Source organism: Pholis gunnellus, assembly GCF_910591455.1.
Source record: "Pholis gunnellus genome assembly, chromosome: 9".
NCBI classification, from domain to species: Eukaryota; Metazoa; Chordata; class Actinopteri; order Perciformes; family Pholidae; genus Pholis; species Pholis gunnellus.
Genome location: NC_136535.1, coordinates 16051220 through 16068728, shown reverse-complemented (window position 1 = coordinate 16068728; position 17509 = coordinate 16051220). Strand labels below are relative to the sequence as shown.

General features: G+C 41.1%; 1 protein-coding gene across 1 annotated transcript in view; it reads right to left on the bottom strand.

The window, feature by feature from the left end:
- Positions 1 to 17509, bottom strand: part of limk1a (LIM domain kinase 1a) — a gene marked incomplete at both ends in the record, with an annotated part of 39809 nt that overhangs the window by 14489 nt on the left and 7811 nt on the right. Inside the window, one exon of the mRNA XM_079165689.1 lies at positions 5021 to 5159. Within this exon, the coding sequence (XP_079021815.1) occupies positions 5021 to 5159 (139 nt within the window). The remainder of the gene's footprint in view (positions 1 to 5020; positions 5160 to 17509) is intronic.

Genomic DNA, 17509 nt, shown 5'->3' with positions numbered 1-17509 from the left:
GAGAGGGAAGATATTAATACTCTCCGCACTGCCTGTTGGTTATTGTGTTAAAGCAGCAGAGACAGCATGCAAAGAGAGATGGCCGCATCAGTGTTATAGTCAAAACACTATTATTTTGCCTTTTGTTATTAATTTCAGTTCCACCATCATATATAACTCTTAAACATAATCTTTCAGTTCTGTAATTTCCTGCAAACATACATATCTGTACCTTGGTAGTACCTCGTGTCTGTCACTAGGCTACTTGGAGGAAACGGAGACAAGCTGTGCGAACTCTGACATTATCCCCTTTGGTACCATCACGGAAACCTTGAATCAGTGACTTCATGTCCAATGAGGTGCGGTGGAGTTTAGTCAAACCTGCAGGCGGTGAGCTCAGAGTTAAAACCCAGCAGCCCACAGGGGGGATTTCAGCCCACAGAGGCTGCTGCTCTCGTCACGGTTCCTCTCTGGAAAGAGGAAATGCTACACAAGTTTCAATAACACTTTCGTGAAGGACGCCGATCAGGTTATGATCTCTCTTAATCTCAGTGTTGATATTGACTGCAGTGTTTAAAACAAAACAGAAGATCAACACAAATACTTGAGTCCGATCCTCCGTCACAGCATTGAGCCGTCCAGCTTCCGGGCCCTTGAGCAAGACACTGAGGCCCCAGCAGCTGTATTAGACTCCCCTCTGTATACGAGACTGACCTCTGACCTCCCTCAGGAGTTTTAATGAAATGACAACACTGTGGCAGAGCGCCGTATCCAGACCGGGTTCAACATCCCTGATGAGATCATCAACAACTGGTCCTGTTGCTAGGAAAACAGTGTCCCAACCTGAGCCGCAACACCATCTTATCAAATACCATTTCACAACACGTCCCACACAAAACAATCATCAGGCATTTATAAAAACAACTGGCTGATTCCCACTCAACCACAGAGCTACCTCACACCAGTGGGAGTTGAGAAAGCACAATAAATATTTGGGACTTTCCATTGGTTTGGTGGCCAACCCCCCAAAAACATCTACATTTCTCAATATTAACCACATAGACATCTGCTGTCTCTCGCTGATCTGTTAGGCGGTTTAAACAGAACCCTTACATGAAATATAACACGTTAAGTGTGTATCTACTACTGAAAACACTAGTCATGAGTAAAATCCTGGCACATTTCAAATGAAACAAACTTCCCTAAAAACACTCACTATTAGTGTCACTTCTCAGATCAGGATGTCCATGTTCTATTTATTCTTTTACATTATTGCTTTTCACTGCTTTCCTTTTAGTATTTGTAAATTAGTATTAGGGAAATACCCAAACGTATCCATTATATCGAAACAGAAAACAATGTGATGAGGGGAGCTTTCAGATCTGGATACGAGTACATATGATGCCAAAAAGCACTTGTGATTTTAGGGGAACATCTTGGATTTCACCTTCTGCTATTTTGTAACTTCTTGTAATCTCAGAAACAAAGAAAGAGAACAGAAGAAATGAATAAAGTTCCCAAGATTCAACAAAATCACCAGCAGCTTCTCTGAAGCAGTCACATGATGAAAATACACAAAACAGCTCAATCATGATGGGGCATGACAATAATGGGACCTGGTGGACTAACAGCAAGAGGTTTAATGATGGAAGCCTTTCAAGAGAGACTATCTGAAAATGAGCACCGCTATCTCCTTATTTAATCGATATTAAATCTTTCCCTCCTCTGTGATGAGGATTTTCAGCCCATCTTTGAGTGTGAATGAAACATGTTTTCATCCCAACGTTTGACGAACAAAAAGTTATACAAACCAGTTCTTTTCTCGCATAACCGGGCCTTCACACAAGTCAAACACGTAGCCTTTTATCCAATAATTCAAGATAATCCCAACATGGTCAAGCTTACTCTATTATTTACCTTGTCTTTTTTCCCCCTTTCCACTTCACTCTACATGGTGATGGTGCATCTACAACATCACTATTAAATCAGAAACTGTTTGACCGAAAGGCTTAATGTCTCGCTGGTCAAATGGACACATAAGTGTTGAGAGCATACTGATACGGAGCGTTGTGGCAAAGATAATGCAGCGAGGGGGAGGAACAGTGAAACCAAAGTTTCTATCTAACAGGCCCAGGTCGATGTCTGGCCCCGCTCCCATCCGCTGGCTCTCAGCCCTGAGTTGTTTGCAGAAAGGCTGACCGACTCCAAACTGCGTATGGAGATGGATGGAGCTGCTGCACATTCATCTGTCAGTAACAGGTGTGGTGGACGTTTGGTGTGAACGAGGGTTGGTAGGAGAAGAAATTCAATTACATCAGTTAACTAGTATTCAGCACATAAATCAGCCTCAGTGAGGGCAGTGAATAACTGAGTCACTTCCTCCGGCTGAATTACTATCAGTTTACTCAAGCCTGAAGGTGCTGACAGGAGCAGAAGCAGCTGACGATGAAGCTGCACACACAGCTGTTTGCATCTAAACATACACACACCAGCATGCACACAGACAATTAGATGTATTTAAATACACACCGTGAGGAAATAGGCCAGATCAACGGAGTACAGTAGTCGATGAGCAAATTGTAAAAAGCCAAACCAAAAAAAAGAATCACTTGTTTCTTGATTCACGGCCTCCTCAATAACTTCTCATCATCAATAAACATTAATGTCCTCTAAACTATCCAACAAACAATCTGTAGTGATAATCTGACCTCGTTGGTGGAAGTAAAAGAAAGTTCAAAGATATTGTATTAAAGATTAGTGTTTGGCACGTTTTCACCTTTAGAGAGAAAGTAGAAATGGAGGAACTGTGACATGCAACACAGGTGGTTGTGGTAATATGGCATGTACTATAAACAAATAAGAGAAGGTGGCAGCGAGAACGGCTCCAAAATTTGAACAATATCGGGTGCACAGAAGTGGCAAGGGCAGAAGAAACAAAGTACCGGCACTCACAGGAAAAGGGTCTTTTTTTTTGGTTTATTATGGGCAAAAAACGTGTTTCAGCTCGATGTGTTGACACTGTTCATTAGCTTCTTTTCCAAAACATTGTTTTCTTTTTTTAAAGAGGCTCAGCTGTCTGTGGACATCACCTTCATGGGTTCTATGTCTACAGACTCTGACTCATCTCTGCATCATAGAAATGTTTTCACTGATTGTGACAGAAACCTTTTCGGGTGCGGTGGTCAGTGAATTTTAAAAATAGGACTGTGTTTCCCTTCTAATCTGCACAGATGTCAGAGTGAGTGTGCAGGACTGGAGAGGACTCCTTCTTTCTGGGTGTGGCACAGACGAAGGGAGCTGACCTTCATCTCGACCTGGTAATACAATTGGTCCGGCCATCTTGGCAACTAGAGGCTGATTGGCTGATCTCAAATTTACTAAAGTGTAACTGCGGAGACAGTCAATCAGTGTTTTTGGACTGTAAGAGGAGCAATAAACCAGAGAAGGAAAGAGAAGAGTGTTGCAATCTCTCAACCTCATTCACTTTAGAGTCTCCTACATATTTCATTACTGAGATTGCACTGCAAAGGGCAAGCTGTCTGGAGGCAAAGTAAAGGACAACACACACACACACACGCACACTCAGGGATACGGAGAAAGGCCGAGCCATGAATGATCTCTGTTCAGCGTGACCATGACACATGACCTGCCAGAAGCTGCTGGCTGCTGTATCTGACCGGGAGGCGAATGTGTCAAAGAAGATGCTTCATGTGCAACGAATTAACTCAGATTCATATTTTCACCAGCTTCTCCTTTCACCATCAACAGTCATGAAATGATCTAAAAGTAAATTTGAATAACAAATACTTTCCAGTACTGATATTTTGTCAACGAATAAATCTAAAAAAACGTAAGTTAATACCCATAATTGTGTACAATTTACCAGCACAAATTTGAAATAATAAATAAAAGTGAATTCCCACTTCAAATAGGACTTAAACATTTTGGTGCGTCTGCTACTAATGAATGCAAATTATTAGTTAGTGTTTTCTGTGGCTAATTTCCTGTCAAGCTTGATGTAAAGTCGACAGGCGGTAGCTTTCCAGAATATGAGCCTCACACAGCTGACACAGTTTCCACAACGTCTGCTGCCATCGCTGATAATTACAATTTTACCCCATTGGGTGGTTTAAACAAAAAACAACTCTACGAAGTTTAGCAGTGATGAATACCCATGCTAAAAACAATATTCATGATTAATTGATTATCAAAGTAGCTTGCTGATTAACTAATCAACAATAAGACACGCAACTGCGTTCAAGCTGTATTTTAATTTACATTTTAGTCTTTAGTACGGTAGATTACAAACCAAAGCCCTGAAAATGGCCTTGCATTTGTACTCAGAGGTAATCTGTGTGTGGGGCTGAAAAAAGCATAAAAATTGCAGCTGCACCCTCTTCAACCAGCTCAGCAGGGGTGAGTTCATTCAGAGCAGGAGATGACCAAACAGGCACAAAATAAATAAATAATTACATCGCACCTGCATTTGTGCTGCAGCTGGCTTTTCGCTGAAAGGAAAATAGAGCCCTTTGCCAACATATTCTATTTCAACAACATACAGTATTAATCAGTTTCTTCAAGCTTTGAATGTGTGTGATTCCATCACTAATCAACAAATAGACACGACTCTCCTTTGATGCTTGCATCTTGTCTTTTCTATAATGCAGCAGCACTTATCAGCGGAGGCTCACTGCATTGTTTATCTGCTTTCCGGTGCTTTGACCACATCCATTCTACCTCATTCAACCTCTCTGCTCTCCTGTGTCACAACAACAAATCCGACTTTCACTGGTGGTCTGTAAGACAATCTGATAAAGCAGCCAAAGGCCTCAGGGTCAGTTACGGGTCTGGCACAGATCCTTGGTGTACGTATGTTGTCACACACCAACCAGTGAGGGACTCAGGTGTGTGTGTGTTTGTCCTCTTGCATGTCTGTGCGTAGTGCGAGTGTCACAGCTGCAAGCTGTAACTCGAGGTTCATCAGCAAACAAAGAACCAGGCAGGTGATGAGAGATGAGAGTCGGCGGATGGATCCTCTTACCATGATGAGGCCGGTGGTGATCGGGTCGTTGCAGCCGTGGCACAGCTCCCCGAATTTGGCCCAGTAGTCCTTCTTGCAGAAGAGCCGTCCATCTTTTTCATAATACCAGTGGGACAGCGAAGCGCTGCACTCACAGCACCTGACAGAAGAAGGGACGGAAAGAGATACACGAGCAGTTGAGCAATTAATTAACATCTTTTTATGCATCATTAGGTCCCAGAACTCAGAGGGATGTATTGAAATTGCACAATTAACAGTCCAAAACCCAAAGTTATTACATTTACAATAATAATTAAAAAAATGTAAACAATCTCCACAAACTCACATCTGAAAAGCTGGAGCTAAATATATTTTGCAAATATATTTTACATTTAATTGATAATGACAATTGTTCATACAGTTTCTGTGAAAGAAGTAATTGATTAATCAATTATTATTGTATTTGTATATATGTATTTATACATTAGCAGAAAAAGCTGGAAACACAGTTTCCGACATTATCAGTATTTCCCTGAATCAGCAGTTCAGACCTCCAGACACTTTAAAATGTTATTGTGTTGACAGAACATGAGGTTGTACTGCACTTCTAATGACACCACGCAGGGCCTCAAATTATAGTTTTCACGGTGATAATAATCCCTTTGTGGACCTACTGCACACCACCATGAGGTGGAACAGACAAATGAGAGATCACACCAAAACACTATGACCAACTATGACTGGACCAAAGAAAACATAGTAATGGCAACATGCTTTTTAGTGCTGTCTGTGCCATAGAGAAACATTTCATCAACATCCTTCAGTATAAAAACTTATATGAATCTATATATCCTTGATGTTTGTTTTGACCATGAACTGAATATAAGAAGTGGACGTAGTCGCCGTGATTTCACCTATTGGCTTGTGGACTGCCGTTTTGAAAGTTCTGCATTTTGTCCGTTGCCATCTTGTCTTTTTGCAACAACAAGTGACACGAGAGGGTGAAGCTAAGTACAACCAAACACTGACGACGGGCTTGTTAGCTTATCTTGCTAGCTTCCCTTTCAGGGTGGAAAACACACTCAACAGCAGGATGTGTCCCACCAAATGTCAATTGTTATAGTAACGATAACTGCGTCTTGTATCAACGTTTGCAGGATGTACAGGGTTATGACGTTTCTCCAGTCATTACCGTAGATTACGACCAGGTTACGACGAAAGTTGACAGCGACCAACGCTGTTTCCACAAATTGATGTCGCTGAAACAATTTCATCCTCTTTTGAAACATGGAAGAAATGTCCAATGTCAAATAGCTGCAGTATTATTTGTATTCATATAGCCCCACTGGTGTAGAAATATCAGGTAAGACTTCCATTCTTATCCCCGGGGGTTCGACTCCCGGGCGGTGGACACATTATAGTGCATCTCGTTGTCTCATTAGGCTACCTGTACTCGGTGCAATGACAATGAAGTTGAATCTTATCTTATTTCCTTTCGCAAAAAATGCCCCCCGTGTATTGAAATCACAGTACAACTTAATAAAAAAGAAAAGGGGAAATTACATTTTTAAAAACCTGTACAGAGCAGACAGCAGCATGACATGTTTTGCTACTCTAAACAAATTGAACCTATTTTCAATATACTTTGCGAACGGACAGTCTGAGCATCAGACATCTTCACCCGTAGAGCTCTGTCTGGTCTGTCTGGTCTGTCCAGAGTGATGTCAGCCTGATAGGCATGAGATGCTGACAGAGTGAAGGTCGGATGACAAAGAGTCGGAGACAGACAGAGGGTGATAACATGGTGACAAAGCTGAGGGGAGGCTATAACCAAACACATTTACTCCAGTGACAATTCAAATAAGCAAACAAAGTCTGCTGCAAAGGCGGGTTTGCTATTCAAAACAGTGATAAAAAAAAAAAACCTGAGTAAACTTTATTTCCTGGTGGTGTAGAGGCAGTCAACAATCTCATGTAACTCAGGCCCATCTGACACAGCAGAATCATCCAGGTAGCATACAGGACTGTCTCAGAAAATTTGAATATTGTGATAAAGTTCTTTATTTTGTGTAATGCAATTAAAAAAACAAAAATGTCATGCATTCTGGATTCATTACAAATCAACTGAAATATTGCAAGCCTTTTATCCTTTTAATATTGCTGATTATGGCTTACAGCTTAAGAAAACTCAAATATCCTATCTCTAAATATTAGAATATCATGAAAAAGTATACTAGTAGGGTATTCAACTAATCACTTGAATCGTCTAATTAACTCGAAACACCTGCAAGGGTTTCCTGAGCCTTGAAAAACACTCAGCTTGGTTCAGTAAACTAAATCACACGTATGGGGATTATCACAATATTCTAATTTTCTGAGACAGTCCTGTATTGTTAATCTCCCCTTGACTAGTAAATGTGTCTGTGTGTGTTCATTTTCATTACGCCTTGGTTGTAAACATATCTTCATGTATTCGTTGATGTGGATAAGTGGGGACATTTGCTCTGCATGTGGCCATGAATCAAAATGTGTGCTAATCCCTTTGCTTATGGTAAAAGCATTTCTGTATGTGCGAGTTGGTGCACTTGCATCTGCGTGCTTGCAATCTGTATAAATCCGTCTGGTGTATCACGGCCATGACAAAGTGAGTGTCTCCACTCCTTCCCAGTGGAGCTTCCCTCCCATCAGCCAGCTGTCTGGCCTCCCAGCTCATGGCAGCTTAAAACCAGAGCTGTTTGCTCTGAAAATATTAAGGAGTGTGCACGGCTTCAGAGGCTGGCGCAGAATAATTCACTTTGTCCCTCATCTCGTCCCAATGTGCTGTACATTTACATATGATCCAAATTTCTTAATTTTATTGACATTGCTGAGTTCTTGGTGTCTGGCTCTGATGTGACAATTATGAATACACTGGTTGTCTCATTTTCTGGCTTTCGTTTGCTGATGTCATACTTCCCTCATGCCTGAGCATTAAAAGGAATAATAATACGTTGATTACAATGCATACTTTGCCCTTGTATCATTTAATTTTACACACACACGTCGGGCTGCAAAAAGAAAATGAATCAGTAGCTATGTGGTAATCAATTGATCGTAAAGTAACAACTAAAAACTCACTAATATATTCAGCAGATGCAGCACCTCACTTTGACTTTGCCAGAGGTGTTGCACCTTCTGTAAGACACATATGTAAGCACATGCAGCACATGCAGACCACATGCAGACCCACGCATACAATTTATTTATCAGACAGACAGGCACACCCACTCTTCCCAGTGTCTGCATGCGGAGCTTCACTGCAGCTCGGCAGATCGTGGCAGAGCTGCTTCCGTATGCAGCGTGTTTTGGGTGAGCATGGGGGGAGGAGGAGACTTGGAAGTGGGTCAAGGCTTTCAGAAGACGTCCGCAGCACCGAGCTACTCAGCTGTCTGGGCTCTCTGCCACTCAATAACTGCCTTTCACTGCACACACTCATCCTGCAAACCCCTGCTGGGGCCAAGTCATACCTGGGGAGGACACACAGGTGCACATAGAAGTGTTCGCGCACACACACACACACACACACATAGGGAGGAGTGATCTTTGCGCTCTAAGGTTCAGTTCCCTCGTAGTAAAAGCTCGGAGCAGAGCTGGGAGTGGCAGCAGAGTATTAGCGATATGACTGAATACATTAGTGACTCCCAGATGTAGACGGCAAATTTCTGCCTTCAGGACAAGAATCTTATCTCAGAGGTGGAGGAGACCGGCAGCAACGCTCAAAACTTCTACGAATATATAGAATCCCACCACCATCATTTTTTTTCCAGTTAGTGTGTCAATGTGTGTTCGTGCTCACATTTGGGCGTTTTTCTGTGACTGTGTTTGTGTGTGCATCGGCACGGACGTGTAAGAGGATTATCAGTGTGAAAGACTCAGAGAGTCTTTGCCCGCTCTGCCATGATGCTCCGAAAATCTAGCTGAACACAAAGCTTAGGAGTCTCTCTCTCTCTCACGTGCTACGACACCTTACTGTGAAATCTAATACATATTACAGGCCCTTTAGCAAAGAAATGAATGATGATGTTTAAGGACAGAAAAAGAAATGAGTTTGAAAAAAAAATCAAGAAAAGACTAATGTAAGGACAATAAAGACTCAATACCCAGAGCGTTTGATTGATTTAAGACGCAGTGACCAAGGACATAAAAGTCAAAAGACAATCAAAAGGCAGAATGCTGAAGACATAAATAACTCCCATGAACAAGTGAGAGGCAGCAGATAGAGATTTCAGAAGCTATGAAAACCAACTGGATCCCCCTGAGGGTCAGCAAACAACCAATAAGAGAGAGGATGAGAGCGAGGGAGACGAGTTAGTAAATCTGGAACTGTCCCCCCTACTGCTCAAATCCCTGATGGAATTAGCTAAAAGTGTTTGAGAGAGAGAGAGATAAATTCCTTGATCCAGGTCAAGCGGAGAAAGCCTCTAACCCTCCTGTGTTTGTGTTTGCTAACATTTGACTCCAGCTGAGTTCTGTCACAATTAATTCACAAGATGCTGTGAATCTGAAGGGTTCTGAGATACTTAACAAGAAATAAGACAAAGAACTGCGGCGCTTTGAGCCGCTAACATCACAAAGGCCTATTTTAATATGCTGATGATTAGCAGGAATAATGTTCACCATGTTTACAATCTTACTTTATTATGCTAACATTTGCCAATTACTACTTAAAATGTTGGCGAACAGAAACCACAGAATTGGACAAATTAAACTTTTGACGGCATGATGGAGCTAGGTGAAAAGTCAGTTTGGATCATCAGTTTGTACAGGTCATCCTCTGGAGACAACGAATGTTAGCTGTAACTATTAGATTGTTTTACCTCTTTTAAAATATTAAAATAAAAAAATCAGAGAAGGGAAATCCCTACACATGTAACAGGTGATGAGGGGTTGATATTCTTTTTCATTTTCGGGGTCATGAGGCAAAAACGTTTGTTGCGATTCTCTTCATGTGAACTTGAAACCTTAAATAAAAGCAGTAGTTTAGTGAGTGTGTGTTTGTAGGATTGAAATAATATTTTTTTCAATTATGGCATGCCAGATGAATTAACCATACGGTGCATTGTCTTAGTCCACTATAATTCATGTTTATCACTCCCAGTGAGGTGGTCTCATTGGACAGTTCCATGATCTAATATGTTTTTCAATGACTGTGCATCCTATTTATCATGCTGCCGGCCTGACCCAGGTCAATAGCTAACATGATTAATTTGTCCCAGTTGATGTGAATGAGCTTCATAGTTGGATGAAAACAACATCAGCTCTGAATGAATGAATGAATGAAATCAAATTCCCCGAGGGACTGAACTGCTGAAGGGGATGAGTAATTACACTGAAGGAGAAATGATGACTTACAGGGGCCTTAACGAATTAGAAAAATGTCTCATCAGCATTAACATACTGTATGTCACTGTTGAGCATATACATACAAATATATAATATATAGTTATTTCATTTGTTTACGTGCGTTTATACTAAAACTAAAACAATTATTCTGCAGCTATTTTGACAATGTATTCATAGTTTCAGTTCATAATGGAAATTAATCGGCAGATTAATCAATAAAATGAATTGTTAGTTGATGGCCTCCAGTTAACTGCATATCAAAATGCATCAGGCAAAGCAGAGGTCACAAAGAAACACACACATATGCGCATGTAAATGGCAGATATGCAGATAGGAAATTAATTATTAACTAAGGTTAAATGTTCCCATTATTTCAGTCGTTTGTTGGTGAAGCGTGCAGAGCTTTGTGGTTTAACATGTGTGAGTCTGTCCTGCAGCTGATCAACTAAATGGTACCAAGAAGCACTATTGTTATTTTCTGCCACATGTATCTAGTACCATATAGTCCATATCTAAACCAGGGCTGCAATTATCCATAATTTATTTTATTAATTTATTATCAAATAGTCTTGCAATTATTTTTTCAATTAGTTGATAAGCTGTCAAAATAAAACTGTGTAAAATGTCAAAAAGATTGTGAGTAAAAGCCCAAAGTGACATCCTGAAAAATGTCTAGCTTGCTTCAATAACAAAAGACAAAGACATTCCCTACATTTGTAAATCCTTACATTTGGGAAGCTGAAAATTAGCACTATTTGCCAGTTTAGTTAACTGTTATAAACTGAACAAAGCAGTGAAGCTACTATATGCAAACATACAGCTGTTGTATTTTATATTCTCGGATCTCAGTGTGACGTCGTTCAAGAAAAACCCTCAAATGCCTCCCAGTGAAATAAATACAAGACAAATCAAGCTGACCATCCAGCTCTGGTCAGCATGTTGTGTGTGTGTGTGTGTGTGTGTGTGTGTGTGTGTACATGTAACAACAGGTCATTAAATGACGTGTGGGCTAACACCGCTACAGGAAGCAGGAGGAGTCAAAAGGAAACAGTGTGTGTGTTCTGGTGGAGGTGTGAGCAGGTTCATCACCGACTGACAGACGCAGAGCTGAAAGATTCACGAGGAGCCACACCTCTCAAACACCCCCCAACACACACATGCACACATGTGCACGTCCTCATTAATAATTAAAACCTTCGATCATTTTGGCCAAGCTCAGGAGGACATCCATCACCTTTCTATCTGCAAAGAAAGCAGAAACGCTTTTGAGTACTTCTGATCAATAAGCCGATACACCGGTCTGCTGGGCCTTCCAGTGAAATCTGAATAGTCAGGCAATAAATGTTGAGCGAACCGAGACAAATAAATGTGTCTGATCCATGACAAAATACTCAGCTGTTGTTACTTTACTTGCAGGCTAAGCTGAAATCCTCCCAGACAAAGAGAAAATACAACCTCTGGGAAAGAGATGAGGGGGTTGTGGGATAAAGGGATGCACACACACACACACACACACACACACACACACACACACACACACACACACACACACACACACACACACACACACACAGACAGACGGGTGAAAGACTGTCTGGGGGAGACCCCTCTCTTTTCCCTCAGAGGAGACATAAATAGATAGATTCCTGGTCCAGTGCCAAGATTTTCACCGCTCATTGAAAACCAAAGGATTCCCACGTAGAGACGGGGATGAACGTACCAATGTGTGTGCATGTGCGTGTGTTTGCACACTAACAAACAAAATCTACCTATTACATTGATTTGGCTGAATTTGTTTGGTGTGATTCTCTCTCTCACACACACACACACACACACACACACACACACACACATTGAAGGACAAATTCATCCCGTTCTCACGCCCCCTTTTTTGTTCCCCTTATTTCACCCCCCCCCCCCCCCCCCCCCTCTCCTACCCTCCTTCTCCGTGGCAACACAGAATGCCATAGCGATGATGTCACCCTCTCACATAAAAAAAGAAGCATTACCTCACCACCACATGATAACCCCTACATTGCTCTCTTTTGGGTGGTTTCTCTACCAGGAAATCCCTCAGCCAATCAGGCTTCAGTCTATTCCCTTGACCTTGTCAAACACAAGCTCAGCAGCTTTTAGACCTGCGTTAACCCCTCGAGGACCTCGTTTTTACTACATTAACTAACTAAAACACAGCAGAGGAGAGCAGGCTGGACGGCTATAATTGCGCCCTCAGTGGCTTTGGCTCTGCGCTGACTGTGGGAGACAATCTCTTTGTGGCCCTGTGGTCCATTTAGCTGGTAAACCGGAGCCCTGGCAGACTGTGAGTGAATGATGAGCACCGCAGCAGTTTCCTTTGTGGCCGTTAAGCCGCCCTGACCGACTGATTGTCAGCACAGTCATCTCACTTGTTCCACTGAGAGGAAATGATAATTCAGCGCACTCTGGGAACCATGATGGGTGTTTCAGAAGGATTCAGGAGAGACAGCGGAGCTCGTGTTTATTATCAGGTCTCTTAAACAGAATCGTTTTGGGGTGTCTCCAACAGCTTAAACACAAACTGAGGAAATGGATACATGACGTGAAAACAGCCCAGTGAGTCAGTTCAGGCGGAAATAATTACATACAAATAATAATAATCATCAGACAGGCTTTATGGTTCGGCTTATCAACTCCTGATAACAAAGAAATACAAAACAATAATTGTCATTATTAATTCGTCAGGTATTTTGACTGACATTTTAAAAATCCACACACACCACTAGTTAGCAAAAGTTTAGTGAAACTGAACACTTGATGATACTGTAGACTGGAACTATCATAGATAGTATTCCGTCTTCAAGAACTATCTTTAATATTTGTAGGTGTCTGAATGTATTCAGCATCTCTGACTGATAAAAGTCACCATCGGCCACCATTAAAGTCCAAATAATATCCTCAATTTCTCTCCAAAAAAAAATCAAAAGTTTATATAAAACAACATGTTGTCGATCCAACATCTAAACCAATCAGCAGTGGCGCCTGATCCAAGACACTCACAGGACAGTTATCACAACAGCTGCTGTTTTATCATTCATCATGACGACCGTGAGGTAAATGGTAGAAATGCAGCATTCACTTTACAAAAGAATGTACCAGGAACGTCTGCTTTCGATTGGCCAAAGCAGCACTAGTAGCTGGTTGACGTCGCTTTGAGTTACAGCAAAAGTTCAGCCGAGTGGAATTCAGGAATGACCTTTAATGCTTAACTGCCAACAGGGAAGTCCTGAAGGTGCCATCATGTCAACAAATTTGTCTTCATGACACCTGAGCAAACTCCATTCAATGATAAAGTATCTTAAAGTGAATTCTGACAAAGACAAATACTTCTTATGAAACGATCAAGGTCAATAGAAAAGTGACAGGACTCACAAAATAGAGAGAAAATGAGGGCGTTAATCTTCCTTTCTTCACTTGCAGGGTTTATGTCTGGAGTTTATCTGCTGCAAATGGGACCAAATTGAATTTTTTGAAAGTGTGATTAAAGTATTGTAGTGAGAGTCAAAGGTTGAAGCTCAGGAGCAGGTGATTAATCAAAAAGTTCCAACACACAGGACGACTCCTTTCTCCTCTCTGAAAATGTTATCAGCAGGTATGAACCCTGGTGACGTTACGGCGAGGAGGACGAGGAGGACGAGGAGGACGAGGAGTTCTTGGTGCAGACACAGAGCAAAGTGTCACTGGATGAGTGGAAAAGGAGAATATCATTAAAAAAGCTAACACTAACTAAGTATGTATGATCAAATAATAATAATAATACATTTTAATTATATAGCACCTTTCATGCATAAAATGCAGCTCAAAGTACTAAATAAATTAATAAAAACAAAACAAATAAATAAAAAAGGAAGCAAAAAGTCAATAATGTTCCCGTGCCGTGGCAAAAACCAAAGATATTAAAAGGATATAATCAATGAACCAAGTCAGAGTCACATGGATTCATACATTTATACTGTTTGTACATATTTACACAAGAATAAATAAACATGACCACAATGTTATTTCTGGCTTGGAGTAAAAATTTAAACCAGACGTTCAATGAGATGCACAAATGAGTTTTCCCTTTTGACAGCCTGGTTGTGCTGGATAACATGCTTATCTACTTTGAAACACACACACACACACACACACACACACACACACACACACACACACACACACACACACACACACACACACACACACACACACACACACACACACACACACACACACACACACACACATATCTCAGATACATAAAACTATGTTAAAACCAAAACTTTCAGAGTCACCCTTCAGTATTTTGACTCACAGGAACACACGCATAAGTCCGGTGACAGGGCAGAAGCATTCAATGATAATAATAAAGTCCACGACACACACAATGTCCGTCACATGCAGGACAGCAGGGTTTGATTCACTGTCTTGCTTTGACGAAAGAGGGAAGTCACAAAGAAATATGGGTCTTTGCCTCCAGAGACAGAAGTGTGACTGATGTGTGCTGCGTCATGAGGGAAGTGAGAGACAACCTAAAGAGAAACGAGTAAATCATCTGAGGACACCTTCCAGTCTCTACATCCCTCTAACGGACTCTGTACAGTACAAGGTGCTGGAGATTTGACACGGTGTGTAATTCAAACACTGAATGATGTCGTTTTGTGCTTTACATTATAATGGAATGATCGTACAAACACGACTTTGGTTATCAGCTGACACAATGAAAGGTATTTTATATAACCTTGTTCTAGCACGTTTACTGTTTTATAGATTAGTAAATAATGATCATTGGTTGTAACTTCTATATTAGGAAATAGGAAAATAATTTAAGCTTCAAAAGTGTTAGCTTAAAAACAGTATAGAACTTGGAAAAATTATCCATAATCTCAATTTCATCTATATTAAATTCAATAGAGCTTCCGCTATTAGTCAATTCATTGATTAGTTGATCAAAAATATAAAATAATTGGCAACTATTTCAATTGATTTGAACAATGCAGAACGTCTGATGGTTCTCAAATGTGAGAGTTTGCTTCTTTCCTTGGTCGAACATATTATAGCATGTCACACAGTAACACATGCAAAGATCATGTACATTTAATATTCTTGTTTTTTGGACTGTTTGTCGGACGAACAAGACATTTGAAGACGTCACCTGGTTTTATAGACCAAACCATTTCTCAATTAATCCAGAAAATAGTCAGAATAATCAATAATGACAATAATTGCTGCAGTCTTATTCAACAGACTGCAAAACGGACAAAGAGACTAAAAGAGACTAAAAGTCATAAAAGTGATCAGACTAATGGAAAGTTTGAACGTTTATAATTCTATATAGCTGCAAAGCAAACTCCATCTACTGAAGAAGACCGTGTGATACGGTCAAAAGCCCGGGAACAAGCAGGTAAGTTGAGCTTAAGTTAAGCTCTTTTTTTTTAAAGTTTCACTCAGTCAGTGACAGCATGCCATAACATAACTGTAACGTCCCGGGATCGGTTCAGGCCCAGAGACCGTTGCTGCATGTCTCACCCCTCTCTCTCTCCCTCCCCCCATTTCTACACCGTCATCTGTCAAACGGCAAAAATCACCCCCAAAAAAACCTTAAATCTATTAGGCCTGAGTAACATCCAACTCAAACTTGAAACTCAACAAACATCCAGCCACGTACTTCCACCGGTCCACTTACTTTCTGAGTTGCTTCTCGCTGCGTTGGTCCTTTGCTGACATGTCACCCGGGGGAGCGACGGTCTTGTTTTGACAGTCAGAAGACCGACTCATGTCAGCAGCTCTGATGCTCGACCAGCCTCGCTGTCACAACCATCAGTGACTCTCTCTGTCTCTGTCTCCCTTCCTCTACTTCCTCTCAGTGCAGCTGCACAGAGGGGTCATGATTCTCCATCAACTATTTCCTGTCCTCTGCCCCTCCCATGGCCTTTCCTTCTTTTTTTTGTATCCTCATTAGAGCCACCCTGGTGAACTCCTTATTTCATGTACTATTCTTCCACACTCTCACTCAAATCACTTGTTGCTTGTATGCATCATCTTTTTAACCCTTTCCACCTCCTCTCAACTCATTTAATCTGCCAACCTCCTCACAGGAGCTGAGGTGCTTTGTTCAATAAAAACGACAGTTATCACATAAGTTGAGCTCTGTGAAGTATTACCTCATTTAAGAGCGTAACTTAACTCACAGATACACAAACAACAAGTCTCATTCTGGCTGCAGCCCGTCTGTTCACAAACCAGCTGAGTCAGATATCGTCTACACTTCTATCAGCGCCATCGACCAACTGCTCAGATTGATCCAAACATCCTCAGATATCTGGACACACAGAGGAGCCTCGCTGATAATTTGGCAAAGACAGTATATCAGCTGATATCAACTTATCACTAATATATACACTATATATTCTTATTATTGTATATGTCTGCAAATCAATATAAAAGTACACCAATGTCTAATACATGTATACAAATAAAGCTTAATAAGCTTATTTAATAACCAAGTTTGTTTATGCAACTTTTTGGGCCTTCCATAATTTCAGGTGATGCATTCAGATTCAGTTACGAAGCCCAGAGACATTTCTATTTAATATCATATATGATATATCATAAAGAAAAGCATTAAATCCTCACATGTGAGAAGCTGAAACAGTAAGTCTCGCCTCATTAACATCACTGAACCATCGACACCGTCAGAGCTCAGTATCGAGGTCCTGCATTAAGATTTATCTTTCATTTACTCAGCTCAGTAAACTATCCGACAAATAGGAGCCATGAATCGTCCATCATGTCCTGCAGCTTCTGTCACCGGGCAGACTTCATCTGCAGGTAGAAACAGCTGAGTCACTGCAGCCCTTTATGTCTGTTTGTGAGCCAGAATTCACTGTTTCAGTGAGCTGCAAGGAAAGATATGGTGCAGCTGAGACTTTGCTACATCCACGCATGATTCTGGTTGTAATTATTTAGTGATCTTTATCTTTTATTTAGACGGTGGCAGTAATGTTGCTTGTTCAGTCGTGAGTCAGGGTGACAGAGGGACAGATGGAGGCAGAGATGTGTCCTACGGCACAGGATCTGCAAGCTTTGTGTCAGCTCCTCCTTAAGAAAAGG